The sequence below is a fragment of the Schistosoma mansoni genome, chromosome 4, assembly GCF_000237925.1.
Source record: "Schistosoma mansoni strain Puerto Rico chromosome 4, complete genome".
In the NCBI taxonomy this organism is placed as follows: Eukaryota; Metazoa; Platyhelminthes; class Trematoda; order Strigeidida; family Schistosomatidae; genus Schistosoma; species Schistosoma mansoni.
This window is the reverse complement of record NC_031498.1, coordinates 24,477,874-24,492,886: the sequence shown is the minus strand read 5'-3', so window position 1 is coordinate 24,492,886 and position 15,013 is coordinate 24,477,874. Positions and strand designations below refer to the sequence as shown.

Here is a 15,013-nt window from a genome sequence, read left to right as displayed (position 1 = left end):
AACGAGGACGTGTGTACTATGTCGTAATTCGGGTTGAACGAAAACATCAGTTGATTGAGGTCGAGTGTGAGCAGGTTTAACTGAACGCATAGCGTTTGTAAGCCTACTCGTGTAAGAGTTTAGATCCATGTTCAATGAAGAAGCTGAAGGATCCACGAATTCTCCTGGGAGTCGGAGTGTCGTTCCGTAAACGAGTTGAGATGCCGTGTATCCAATGTCAGCTTTCACTGCATTGCGGATACCTAGCAAGACGAGTGGAAGAGTGTCTGTCCACTGTGAAACGTTTGAAGCTGATAATGAGGCTTTTAGTTGTCGATGAAAACGTTCTACCAACCCGTTTGCTTGTGGGTGGTAGGCGGTCGTTCGGAAGCGCGTGATTCCTAAAAGTGAGGTTAGACAACGGAAAAGTCCAGATTCAAACTGGCGTCCGCGGTCTGTAGTGATTGTGGAAGGGCAGCCGAAACTTGCTACCCATCGTTCGACGAAAGCGCGGGCCACGGTTTCAGCAGTAATGTCCTTAATCGGTACTGCTTCTGGCGATCGAGTAAGACGGTCTACGCATGTTAGGAGATATGAGTATCCGTTCGAGTCGGGTAAGGGTCCTACCAAATCTAGATGAACGTGGTCGAAACGAGCGTCAGGGGTTTTGAAAGAGCCTAAGGGACATTTGTTGTGTCTTACGACCTTAGCTTTCTGACAGCTAACACAGGAGCGTGCCCACTCCCTCACGTCTTTATTCATGCCAGGCCAGCAAAAGCGTTCGGCTATAAGTTTGACTGTTGCACGAGCACCTGGGTGAGAAAGATTGTGCAACGTATTGAAGACGTAGCGGCGATAATGTTTTGGTACAATTGGACGATCCCTACCTGTAGATGTGTCACAGAGTAAGGTTTCCTTACCTGTTCCCATCTGCCTAACACTTAGTTTGAGAGTTGTCGAGGATAACTCATGCTGAAGATCAATGTCTTCTTTTTGAAGCTGAGCGAGTTTAAGAAGGTCGATTCCTTGGAAACTGTTCAAGGAGCTAATTCGAGACAAGGCGTCTGCGACTACATTGTTTGCTCCAGAAATATGTTGTATGTCTGAAGTAAACTGGGAAATGTAGTCGAGTTGTCGAGACTCTCGCGGTGAGTACTTGTCTGAAGATGAATTTAAAGGGAAGGTAAGAGGTTTGTGATCGGTAAAAAGCGTAAATTCTCTTCCTTCGATGGAATGTTGAAAATGCCGTACAGCACAATACATAGCTAGGAGTTCCCTACCGAACGTGCTGTACCTAGATTCCGCGTCTAACAACCGTCTCGAGAAAAATCCTAGAGGTTGCCACGAGTTGTTAACCCATTGTTGTAAGACTGCTCCGATTGCTGAGTCGGATGCGTCTACTGCGATACTAATGGGCGCTTGAGTGTCCTGATGAGCAAGCAGGGTTGCTTTAGCGATGTGTTCCTTAACTGTGGAGAATGCTTTACGGGCTATGTCGTCTAAACTAATTGATTTCGCATTTCCACGAAGCTGATCGGTTAACGGTTTCATAAGGGACGTGCATTTAGGTATGAACCGTCTATAGAAACTTACGAGTCCGTTAAAAGTTCGTAAGTGCTTGATCGTGGTCGGTTCTGGGTAATCCAGAATGGCCGCCACTTTGCTCCTAAGGGGTCGGATGCCTTGGGCATCAATAGTGTGTCCTAAGAAGTCTAAGGAGTTAGTTGCGATTTGGCATTTCTGAATGTTGACAGTAATGCCATGCCTTTGGAGTCGATCGAAAACAATGTCCAGATGCTTGAGATGCGATTCTCTGTCCGGACTTGCTATTAGACAGTCATCAACATACGCATGTACGAAGTTGAGACCTCGGAAGACATCGTCGATAAACCTTTGGAAGGTTTGAGCCGCATTTCTTAAACCAAGAGGCATTCTTAGAAATTCGTAAAGACCGAAAGGAGTGATGATGGCGGTTTTAGGAATGTCGTCAGGTGCCATCGGTATTTGGTTATAAGCTTTAACCAAGTCGATTTTCGAAAAGACAGTTGTACCTTTCAAGGTAGCTGTCAAATCGTGAATATGAGGCAGCGGGTAACGATCGGGAATGGTTTTAGCATTCAGACGCCGATAATCACCAGTTGGCCGCCAATCATTGTTGTCCTTTTTAGGGACCATGTGCAATGGGGATGCCCATGGACTATTCGATGGTCGAATTATCCCTAGGTCCATCATGTGGTCGAATTCGTTTTTAGCTAACCTAAGCTTCTCGGGAGCGAGTCTTCGAGCTTTCGAAAATACAGGTGGTCCTGTAGTCGAGATGTGATGTGTAACATTGCTGGTTACACAAGGTAATTTCGATTGCGATTGGTATATCCCGGGGTATTTGTCGAGTGCTGATTGGTACAAGGGGTCTATGGCGTGCTTAATCGTGACTGGGGATAACCTGCAACCAGAACAAGGAGTTACGCAAACGGATAACTTAGTGTTTCCGTCTATTAACCTTCGTGAGAGTGTGTCGATGAGTAGATTGTGGTGTTGTAACAGGTCTATACCAATGATTGGCATAGAGACGTCTGCAACCACGAAAATCCAGTGTATGGGTTTGCGTAAACCCACGTTAAGGTAGACGTACCTTTTACCGTAAGTAGCGATCGGCTTTCCGTTTGCCGCCTGTAAACTTAAAACAGACTCGCGAAGTCTGTCGTCGGGATTTGCTGGAAGAACGCTAACTTCTGCGCCAGTGTCGACGAGGTAGCGAACTTTCGTAGTCACATCCGTGACATATAAGAGGCGGCTGTGTTCGCCGGCTACGGTTGCCGTTAACGCGTGCCGGCTGGGAAGTTTCCCGAACTGTTTTTCGTGTCACTCGATTTTGGGGTCGGATAATTGCAAGGTTTCCTGCAGTTTCTGGAAAACTTACCGTACTGGTTATGATACCAGCACCAGTCGGGATTGTCTGTCTCTCGTGGTCGAGAGCCAGATCGCTTACGTGAGGCACTTCTACGCGGGGTTTTTGACCGACTACGGTCATTGCGAACTCTAAGATATCGTGTAAGCGTGTGACATAGTTCGGCCATGTCAGTCGAGGTCGATTGGGGTTTTTCTTTGACGGAAAAAACCTCGGCCTTAGAAGATCTAGTGATTTCCAAGATTCGATCGGCAGATGCAGCTAGTTCATCTATGGCATTGTTTTGAAATGAAACAAGCACTGCCTGCACCTGTTGAGGGAGTTTAGACAAGAAAAGTTGTCTAAATAGGCCATCATCGAAAGTTCGTTGGCCGATGACTTCTCTCATTCTAAGCAACATGTCCGTCGCAGAACCATGTTGCAAGTCGATATTGTTAAGGAGTTGGTCTAACCGTTGTCGATCAGTTAGGTCTCCTCGTTTTAAAATCGATAGCTTAAGCGATTCGTAAGGTTCGGAAACATCACTAGTAAACATACTAGGTGTTACGTACCTGTTAAACTCGCGCGGTAACGCCTTAACTACCGCGAGGAAACGTGTGCGCGAGTCCGTGATTCCGTGCATGCAAAAATCGGCTTCTGCATAGCGGAACCAGGACTCGATATTGTCGGGCCAAAATGGCGTTAACTGAATCGAAATAGGGGGAATAGACTTTAACTTAAAAAACTTGGGGTGAGTGTTCCGTTATATTAATATAGATAACGAAAATTGTCTAATTAAAATATATCCGAGAAAAAAAATTCGCGAAAAAAGTATATCACAATATATAAAATTCAAATAAAGAATAACAATGAATAATAATATTCCAAAATGGAACAGACTCACAGTATATTGACTTGGTGTACCAGATCACGTCGGTCTCACCAATGACGATGCAACGGATATTCTAGTTTTACAACTGGATACCAGTAGCACCTTCTATGTTCGATCGTTCCCAGTCAGATAGAAATCAGAAGTCAGACGAGAAGAGGCAGGAAAGATATATTTGATTCGTTACCAATATATCGAGGACCTTTTCTATAAGCTGGCTAATGAAACGTAGGAGCTGTGTCCCACGCTGTGTTGAAACGTGATCTGGTACGGATGCATGACCGAAAGCCTTCAGTTAAACAAGTCCACTTAAACAACATGGTCAGCATCCAATGTCGAACACTTAATGAGCTATTGATTTTGGGGAATTATTCACAGCTACAACTTCATAGCAATTAATCATTATAATATTGAATAAAGCCATTATTAATAATATAAATAATAATCGCAATGAGGCAGCTGTCAGTGGTTTTTGAGTGTTATAGTGACTTTGTTGAGCACTCAAACGCTTTGGCAAAGGTGTTGCAGGCTTTATAACCCACTTATGTGAGGTCTAACTCAATGTACCCCTCCAAACAGACAGCCTTTGTCTTGTCAAGAATGAGTCTGCAACATGTGAGAATAAGGTTATTGACGGGTCTTTCCAAGCTCCCCTATAATGAGCTCTTAGAAAGCTTAAACTTTTTTCCTTATAACAGAAGTCGAAGTGACCTTATATTGGCATTCCGTATGTTAAATAATAACTTGGGTATGAGCATGTCATATATTTTTGTTCCCTCCATAACTGATCATCTTCTTTATCGCCTTTAGGAGATTCAAAAACCGCGATCAAATAAACTAAGAATGGGATTGTGTTTTTCTCGTTTAGTGGGTAATGATCGGGGTGCTCCATCCAAACAAGTGGTATCGATTCCGTCAGTGAATACTTTAAAGAAGAAGCTGAATCTCAAGTGTTAAGCAAGCTGAAAGGATTAACACAGATTAAACGGCCTACTATTCCGTATGATTAATGAAGACTGAGGACTGTGAGGAATTGGAGTGACTGAGAACTGGCTTCTTCGAAATATGACAATCAATCATCTCGCAGATGTAACTGAAAGAAGAGTAGAGAAAACATTAGTTTCTTTTTTTCTTAAGTACATCTTTGGTTATCTGACCTTACAAACGAAAAATGAATTATCTGTTAGGTCGGATGAGCGAAAGACGATTCCTCCGCTACATCCGCATGTTTTGTTACGATTATGGTGGATGAGGTAATTTGTTGTACATAGGTAGTTGTAGATGTTTGTGAACATCCTAAATGTTTTTGCACAAAAATGCACTGTTCTGCAAAGTTTCCGGATCTATACCTTACTTGGGATCTATCAATCTTAGTAGCGTCATACATCTTAGAGGATTTCTATTAGAGCTGTTTGAGGCATGATTAAGTAACATTTGTGTCACAAATAACAGTGCTTCCAAACTAAGAAAAGTCATGCTAGACTGCCAGGCTACGCCGAGACAGAAATTGTCTTTAATGTAGCATACTTCATTGCCCAAACTATCAATAAAGGCGAACAAAAGGGAAAATGCATCGGAAAACAATGAGAAAACGCTCCAAAATGTCTTCTTTTTCTCCTGTCCGGGAAATAATGCGGATTTTCTTCTTTATGTCGCTCTGTATTTTAAATGTCGCTGAATTGTCTACTTTTCGCCTAAATAGGCGCAGGACTCGTGAATCCTGCTCTCTTGACCACACTGCGTGACTGAACTTTTAATATTCGCTAACTTATTTCAACGAGTAGCTTATTACAACAGACGTACAGGTTTTCAAGGCCGCCAGTGATCAAACTGAAGGAAAGGTCGCTGAAAGGATTTGGAGCTCTGAGGAAAAATCCTGTGAGACACTGGATTTATTCAGCACTTAATATGACGTAATAATAGGATTTGCCAGGCTGTCCATAGTAACGTTCCTGGCGTTGGTGTACTCATTGAAGAGAGCCTAACGGATGCTTTTTCTTCTGTCTTATGAGTTTCTTACTAATCTCTGGATCAAGTAGTTCTTTTTTATCTCCTGAATGTTAAACATAATAATCTGAATATTTACCAATAGTTAGGTTGTGCTCCCTAAGTTTATTTTATTTATTCGTCTTTATTCATATTTTCCAACCAAGAAGCTTGATAATCCAAGTCGTGCATTATTTCGTTTTTTTTACCAGATATTTTTTTGTATCTGAAGAAATAAGCATATATGAAAGGATAGCTTTAACACTAGATTGTATCGTTTGTGTGCTTAAGTTGTGAGTAGCTTCCTAGAGTTGTAATGTTGGAATCAAACATTACGTAGATTATGAACATTCTATCGACAAGTCGTCCCCATTTATCCTACATTCTCAGTTTAATTTCGGTTGGGAACGACTTCGGAATTTCGTACGAGTAAATTGTATTTATTATTAAGGGTAGTAACAGAATGATGATCACTCGATATTTGCACTGCTTCTTTGGTAGAAAAAAAACATCGTTTCTGCATATTACTTGTATACTTCGATGTTATTGTTGATATAGAGTATTTTATCAAAAACCTTTATAGTTCCTTCAACTCTTAGTTCACGAAGGACCAGAATATATCCAGTTTTAGTGATCAGCCATAATATGTTCTGATCTTATAATCAATTGCTGATTGACAGCAACCTGATTACACATTAACCTTTGCATTGAGTTGTACTGAACATGAAGGTTTTAATGCACCACTTGATTGTCATATCGGATGACCACTTCATATTTAATCAGAGGTGGCTGCCTGTCTTCTTGTCTGTTTTTAGTTCGATAAGCACACGTGTATCTTCTACTTTTCAGGATTCCGATGATTATGAGTCCTTACCCAGTACTAGTCCACTGCCACAACACATGTTTGCAGGTGCATGTGCAGGTATAATGGAACATATTGTCATGTATCCTGTCGACTGTGTTAAAGTGAGTTTTGTTAATTCAATTTTTAACTCTTTGTTCAAGACTCGAATGCAGTGTCTGAGGCCTGTTGGTAGTTCTAATTACCCAGGTTTACTAACTGGTCTGTATCGTCTAATCCTTCAGGAAGGAGTATCAGGTTCGCTAAAAGGTAGTGGTGCAGTGATCTGGGGTGCTGGTCCGGCACATGCCGCTTACTTTGGATGCTATGAAAAAATGAAGTCAACCCTAGCTATAGCCCCCATAGGATCGACCCATATAAATCATATGATAGCTGGGACTTGTGCAACTTTACTACACGATGCTATTATGACTCCTGCAGATGGTAAGTAAGCAAATACTATATCGGAAGTATCCTTTGTCGTTTAAGTGTATCCATGCATCACACGTACTAAAGATACTAACCACTAAACTTAGTCATATCAAAAAAATCATCCATGAAGCGTAGATTTTCTAAAAGAAAAAAACAGTTCGATAGTTGAAAACCTTACTAATTGTCCTCATAAATTAAAAGTATGAAAAAGAACTTACTCTGTTTCTATGTTTTTTTTCGTGTCTTGAAATTGTGTCAAATCAGTCAGTCAGCTACAACGTAGGACCAGGCACATATATGCATCGGTCCAAGTTGCCATACCCCGTTAGCACAACAAGATCAACACCGGATTCATAGTAGTTAATTTAGTGTTGGTAGTAGTATATAAATTATAGGTTGTATATAAGGATATAGTATAGGAAGGCAGATATGAAGCAATTTTAGTCTCAAGGTTTAAGGGAAGATAAAGAGTGTATACACCTACGCCATTGTGATCGATTCTGAGCCATGTCACACAAAGTCTCCAACCATTGGTTACGATAGTCACGCGGACCCCAACCAGGTAGTCTGCATCTGCCAACATGGCTCAGACTAGAAGTTAGTGACTTCAAACACTGATGCCACGTTTTGGTTTGGCCGCCCCTAACTTTTTTCCAACCATCCCCTACACTAATGAGCATAGCGCGTCGTGGTAAACGGTGTTCAGGCATACGTAACACGTGGCCTAACCATCTCAGTCGATGAAGATTCATCACCTCATCAACTGATTTACCATCATTCCCTAATACCCTGCGTCTAACCTCACTATTACTTACCCGGTTATCCCAGCAGATGCGACCAATATTTCTAAGGCATCTGTGGTCAAATACTAGTAACCTACGAGTATCTTCTACTCTTAATGGCCATGTTTCACAGCCGTAAAGTAGAATAGAGCGAACTGATGCGCAGTATACTCGTCCCTTAATTGATAGACGGATATCTCGTCTACGCCATAGGTGACGTAAGTTGGCAAAAGCCAAACGAGCTTTTTGAATCCGTGCAGAGATTTCGTTAGACACCAACCCATTAGGGTTGATCAGACTTCCAAGATAAGTGAAGTTGTCGACGCGTTCGACTACTTCACTCCCTATCCTTAGTTCGGGTGTTGACGCAGGCCAGTCCTGGAGTAACAATTTACATTTGGATGGGGAGAAACGCATCCCAAACATCCTGGCATTATTACTGAGTTCCAACAGAAGACTCTGCATTTTGCCAGCGTCTTCACCAAACAGGACTATGTCATCTGCGTATTCTAAGTCGCTTAGTGGTCCCCCTGGTAGGAGATCAATTCCTGTAGATTCAGTCGACGAGAGTGTTATTTCGAGCAACAGGTCTATAATGAAGTTAAACAAAAACGGGGATAGTGGACAGCCTTGACGGACACCACTTGAGGTTGTAAAATCATATGACAGTTCGCCATAAGCTCTTACTCGACTAATAGTGTTCGAGTAAAGAGCCTTCAAAAGGTTTATGTACTTCTCAGGTACACCTTTCAATGACAGACACTGCCACAGAACCTCTCGGTCTACAGAGTCAAATGCTGCTTTCAAGTCAAGAAAAACTATCATTGTCGGACGCCGATAAGCGTGTCTGTGCTCTAAAACTTGACGAATGGTGAATATGTGGTCGATACAGCCACGACCAGGTCTGAAGCCAGCCTGATTTTCTCGTGTTTGCAGTTCACGAGTCTTAGTTAGGCGCCCGATAATTATTGAGGCTAGTATTTTAGATGCTATGTTAGTCAGACTAATCCCTCTATGGTTATCACAGGATGATTTTGACCCCTTTTTATATATTGGGACAATCAGTGATTGTGACCAGTCGGATGGGATTACATCCGTCTCCCAGATTTTAGCCAGAATATTAGTCAACCTAATCGCTAAAATTGGACCACCATATTTAAAGACCTCTGGAGCCAATCCATCAGGACCAGCTGCTTTTCCTCGTTTCAGATTACCTATAGCCTTTTGAACTTCAAGTAGGGTCGGGGGGCCTACTTCAATGTTCCATTCAGGTTTTCTGGGAATAGTGGGTAGTTGTGCAGTAGCTGAAGGCCAGCTAAACTGCTCCTTAAAGTGTTCCGCCCATCGTTCTAAACGTTTAGGTTGAGAGCAGATAAGGGTTCCGTCTTTTTCCGAGATTGTCTCACTTACACTTGACTTCTTAATTCCGGTTTCTTTTATTAGTCTGAATAGTTGCCTGGTGTTGCCTACAGCCGCTGCCTTTTCCATCTCTTTTGCTTTCGTTGCCCACCACTGCTCACGATCGTTCCTTAGACTTTTAGTCAACCTTGATCTAATTTGTTTACGCTCTTCGTCGTGTTCAGAGCCTGATGGGATGAGTTTACGCGAATCCATCAGTGAAATAGACTTAGAGGAAATCCACTGGTTTTTTGGAGCCCTATGGTTTAAATGACTAATAAATGTGACTGCTGTTTCCACAGCTGTTCGTATGTCTTTCCAAGCAGCATCTGGGTCAGTCTCGTTTACAGAACTGCCTAGATGTGAACTCAGTTGTTTCTGGAATTCGCATTTGGCTTTCTCGTCCTCCAGTTCAATCCTAATGGGTCTTCTTAGTGTAATTTTCCTGCGTCCATTGAGGCGCAGACAAATGCGCGCTCGTATTAAAGCGTGATCAGAGTCTAAACAAGTATTCCAATACGAGCGACAATCTTCTATTGGGCCTCTCCAACGATGACTGATGACAATATGGTTTATTTGAATCCATCGTTGGTTTGGTGCAGGTGGTCGCCATGTTAGACGATGTCTCTCCTTATGTTTAAAGTTAGTGTTTGCTAAAATTAAACGATTGTCTGAGCATAGTTGCAACAGACGATCACCATCATCGGTTCGTTGAGCCGGAATACTAAAACATCCACCTAAATGTCTTTCTGTTTGATTTAAGCTGCCTACCTGGGCATTAAAGTCACCCGCTACGACTACTATGTCTGAGCGCTTAGCTTTCTGAAGAAGCTCAGAGAGTTTTCTGTAAAAGTCATCTTTCACTTCATCATGGCTGCAGTCAGTGGGAGCGTAGGCAGAAACGACGAAAAGGCAACGACGTGTGTCCCTATCCTTTCGAGTTCTTACGGAGCCATTTAGCCGGACAGCACACAGGCGACTGTTAACGGGGATCCATTCTAGTAGTGCCTGTTCTGCCCTTGTACTTAGTGCTATGCCTACACCTGCAAGTCCGCGAGAACTAGCCAACGGGTCGCCAGATACACGGAGGGTGTATTTCGTCGGCTGTCCATTTTGGCGAGGTGAGGTCAAGTGAATGACCACACTGGGATCCTGTATGCGTGTTTCGGAGACACAGCATACATCAACGGTACGAGATTCTAGAGTTTTAGCTAAGGAGGCTTGTTGACCGATTTGGCATAGGGTACGTACGTTGAAGGCTCCAATGTGTAGTTTGGAGCGAGGTTTTAGTAGACCTGGGACAGCGTTTTGCGCACTAGAATCGTTGGCCATGGTGACACTTGAGGAGGAAACCGAGAGAGGAAGTTTAGTGTTGAAAGTCAAGGTAGAAGGAATAGTAGGAAGTGAAGAAGGAGATTGATTATGAATACAGTGGTCTTGAGTACTGTTAGAGGTATGAGGGCAGTTATCACTTCCCGGTTGCCCACACTGTGGAACGGTTCTTCCAGGGGTACCTGAAAAGGAAATTGGGTTAGAAGTGGCCTTAATGACCTGAGAGCGTGACCGCAGTGCCCAAGGGACAACTGCTTGAGGTCGGTCACACACGACCTTTTTGTGGGTAGTTTTTGTGTTAGCTCCGTTCTTCAAAAAAACCTTACCGCCGGAGACGGATATCCGTGGGATAAGGCGAGGTGTGCATTTTTAGGGTCGACCTTTTCTAACCCCACCCCTCCTTGTGGGAAGGCAGCATCGCTGTCATGCTGGTTGTCTGAAGGAAACACCTTACTGCTGTCACACCTCTGTACAGTCAGCAGTACGACTTCGCCTTCGGACCTTGGGTTTGCTGCTTTTAGTCTCACCGCTCTTCAACCGACCTGTCTGGCATGGTAGGACCTCGAGGAACGATTGTTCCAGCCAGCATAGCTCGATTGCTTCATCACGATAGGCAAGCCCGACCACCACGTCAAGGTAGCAGCAACGATCGGGAATTGTGTCAAATAATGCCACATGAGGTACTACATGAATTTACCACGAAGATCAAGGACAAACTTTATATTCCGTCTTTTTACATCATTACTGTTATTCATTTATTCTAACGACTAAACACGAAATTATTAAATCTTCAAGAGGCCACGTTAAAGATATATTATTAAAAATTAGTTCTTTTAATACTGTACTTCATGTGGTATCACATCGTTAAGAAGTGTCTAGTATCATTTTTCACCATTTGGCAAATACAAATAAATTTACCTTGTTCAGGGTTTTCACATTAACACAGCGTTACCAAGTAAAAACGGAAACGAATGGCAAAATTAGTGTGACAATATCACATCAGACCGTGAAGGACCAGGCAATAAAATAGCTTAACCTTGGAGCTTCTAGATATATGATAACTAATTTAGTTGTTATTGAAAGATTAGTTGTAACTTAAAGTAATCTGAGTTATTGAATATGTTGACAAAGGATCTATGAAATAGGGGCAGAAAGGTTAGTACATTTTCGTACATTTCTCATCGTTAGTCATTATCGTCTTAGGATTGCTTGTTCAATGAATAATAATTGGAGCCATATCCTCCAACTAAGAACCTCTGATGGTTTAATACAATCACTTAGTTGAAGTCTTATTTTCATTAGATTACGTTGTTTACTAAACGATATTAAATGTTGAGTTATGAAACTCGATTCACGCTTTATATCTCTTAAACCAAACTTGTGATTATAGATCACTTGTCACTTTAAGTTATTCTCATGTTGAATTATATGCATTGTTTTTGCAGAGTGAATCACTAATATCTTGTTAATATTTTCTGACAAATTATTTAACTTTGTTTAGTTAGATTCATTATATTGAAATCAACATATAATTGAATAGCAATAAATGTTTACTAGGTAATCGATAAATTCTGTCTTCCCGCTTTTGTTCACTTTTCAAATAACACAGCTGTGAAGCAACGTCTGCAACTTTACAATAGTCCTTACCACAACACTTTTGATTGTCTCCGTCGAGTGTGTTTAACAGAAGGACTCGGTGTATTGTACAGAGCTTATTTTACACAGTTATCCATGAATATACCTTATCAGACAATTCATTTTGTTTGTTATGAGCATGCTCAGAGTTTAATAAATCCAAATCGTCAGTATCTACCATGGACTCATGTTGTATCCGGAGGTATAGCTGGTTGTTTTGCCGCTGCTTTCACAAACCCGTTAGATGTTTGTAAAACTCTACTAAATACACAGGTAAATGCATGAATATTTCTGTTTGAATACACTGTGTTTCTTACAGTATATTTTGAACTAGTATTTCCATATACCACAAATTTTTGCTATAATATACAGATGTTAAGGCACTTAACACTGTACATTTATAAAATGTAAACCAAAATTTTCATTAATTGTGGGAAACTAACAAATTGACCGTTATTTCAAACAATAGGTCATCATATTATTGTGTTGCGACAAAAATGGAAATTCCCTTATTTCCTAAATTGACATCTGTTGTAGAATCACTTACAATTTATTTCCATTTATCAATAGCTTCATTGTTACCTGAGAATTTTAAGTAGCATTCTGTTCTTATAAGATTCCTGACTTGTGACCGAGTGATCTCTATAATCGATTTGGATTCTCGACATTCGCCAGTATCCAACAATTCATAATGTTGTACCCAATCGTTAAGTCTTATTCTCCAATTACATTATATAAATTTCTAAAGAATCTCTTTTTAGAATTTTATTATTCATTCCTCCTCACTAGTGCCTGATATTTTCACCCGATGTTAATGGCACTCGGGAATTGTAAATTTTAGTTAGGTTTATCTTTCTGGTGAGTAAGAAAAGTGATTGAATGATTAAGTCATTCGACCTTTAAACAATATTTCGTAGTTTTGAACCTCGCTCCAATTTGTATATCAGTAGTATCAGTAATCCTCACACAAATTGAGTAGCTCAAAGCTGAGTTAAAAACTGATCCGAGGAGTTCAGTGATATTTCAATATGAAGCGTTTTTCATATGTTCTACAATTCGTTTCTGTTTTCTGGTTTCGCTTTTTGTTTACAACCACTCATAGGATCGGTGTGTTCAAAAGAATATATGTTTTGGTCACTTCACACAGTCATCTAAACCTGAATTCCGAGGGTTGTTTGGCACAGCGATGTATGTATACCAAATGACTGGTTTAAGAGGATTCACTAGAGGTATAAGTGCTCGAATCCTAACAGCTGTTCCAGGCACTGCTTTATCCTGGTCAGTTTATGAATATTTTAAATGGCGGTTAAAAGCACCAACAAAACCTTTAGGATCTGATTTTGGCGAGACTAGTGGTGGTAACAGTGTTCATAATATTGAAATTTTACCCATGGAAAAATTGTGTGTAACTGCCAGTTCCAAATGGATTCCTGATTCCACTGATTTGACATACACAACAACAGTTAATACTACAAATGGACGATCAAATGTACAGGAGAACACTAGATAAGTCAAAGTATTACTATTACTGTGAAGTAGTAGTGCTACATAAGAAATGTTTAAAATTCTCCATGCTTTATCCATCCGCTTCCTGTGATGATGATCAAGTGTCCACACAGTGGATCAGTTTGTTCACCGCCGATAACACTAGTTTATAGCGATGATTGTTTAGTTTACATAAATTTCCCCGCTTACCATGCACAAAACTTTGTATAAAGAAATGATTATTTCTTACATCATCTTACCTGTATAATTAAACATTGCTTTTATCTTTTCTTTCCTCTATCTTACCGTTCAGACTGCTTTTAATCCATGTGTACAAATTACATTTACTTTTAGTCACTTTCTTTCCATTTTCCGTCTATTGGTTTGTTTGTGTTGTTTCCTCCCCAAGGGGGGTTCAGAGAAATAGCATTATGTTGATGTGATTATTATTGCTAAATATAAATAGATATTTTGATGATGTAGACATTTTAATCTTTTTTTAAAAATTCATTCCATAACGTCTGACACTTAATTATCCGATAGAATGTTAGACAATCTAGTCAGTTTGTGGTTTTCCGCAAGCGTGCGTACTCAGAAATATTGCCGAACAATGTAAATAAAATATAGACTGTAGTGCATGCATTTATTTCTACATTTTATGAGATTCTCATTGGCAAGACTACGGGTTATTACGCCTACTAGGCAATGACTATGATATATTACCAAACTTCTTTCATGTCTTTGCTACTGTAACCGAAATACTGAATGTATATAATTGAAATCAAGATATACATGAGAAACTTATCATTTGATTCTCTTTGTTTTACTAAGTCTGTGTCTTCCCACACAATTGCTCACCCGGTTGTTTCATCACATACGTTATGTTCTAAATACATTCACCATTTGATAGTTAATAGCTCGAAATGTATGACCGAATAGCATTATGTAAACCATTCGAAATACTACTCATACCAACCAAGCCAAAGCTTTACTTATCGACTTATGTCTATGAAAAGGTGATCAGACTATTACACTACAAACTAAATAACTCACCAAAAACGTTGGTTCTTGTGTATTAGTTTGAGTTGTACATGTAATGTAATGGCTATTAGTATCCGAATTTCATTTCGTTAGCTATAATCTTTCATTCTAGTTGAATATACGATGAAAACAATCGGTCGGTGTGAAAGGAGCTATGGATAACGGAAGCAAATTTAAAGGGTAATAATGAAGGAGATTATTAACGAAGAAGTTGGGGCCGTGTATATTGATAACCCTTTTTACAAATCGAAAATGAATTTGTCCTCGGAAAAAACTAAAAAGAAGTATAAATGGTATTGCTTTTTTTAAACCCGGAAATGTAATCA

General features: G+C 40.5%; 1 protein-coding gene across 1 annotated transcript; it reads left to right on the top strand.

Annotated features, from left to right (window-relative positions):
* Window positions 1–4,996: 4,996 nt before the first annotated feature.
* On the top strand, window positions 4,997–14,123 carry Smp_055190 (mitochondrial solute carrier-related; the record flags this gene model as incomplete). The annotated part of the gene is made up of 5 exons (XM_018797277.1): window positions 4,997–5,008; window positions 6,591–6,707; window positions 6,747–7,026; window positions 12,136–12,434; window positions 13,264–14,123. The coding sequence occupies 5 exons, from the start codon at window positions 4,997–4,999 to the stop codon at window positions 13,669–13,671; spliced, it is 1,116 nt and encodes a 371-aa protein (XP_018652334.1). The 3' UTR covers window positions 13,672–14,123.
* Window positions 14,124–15,013: the final 890 nt, after the last annotated feature.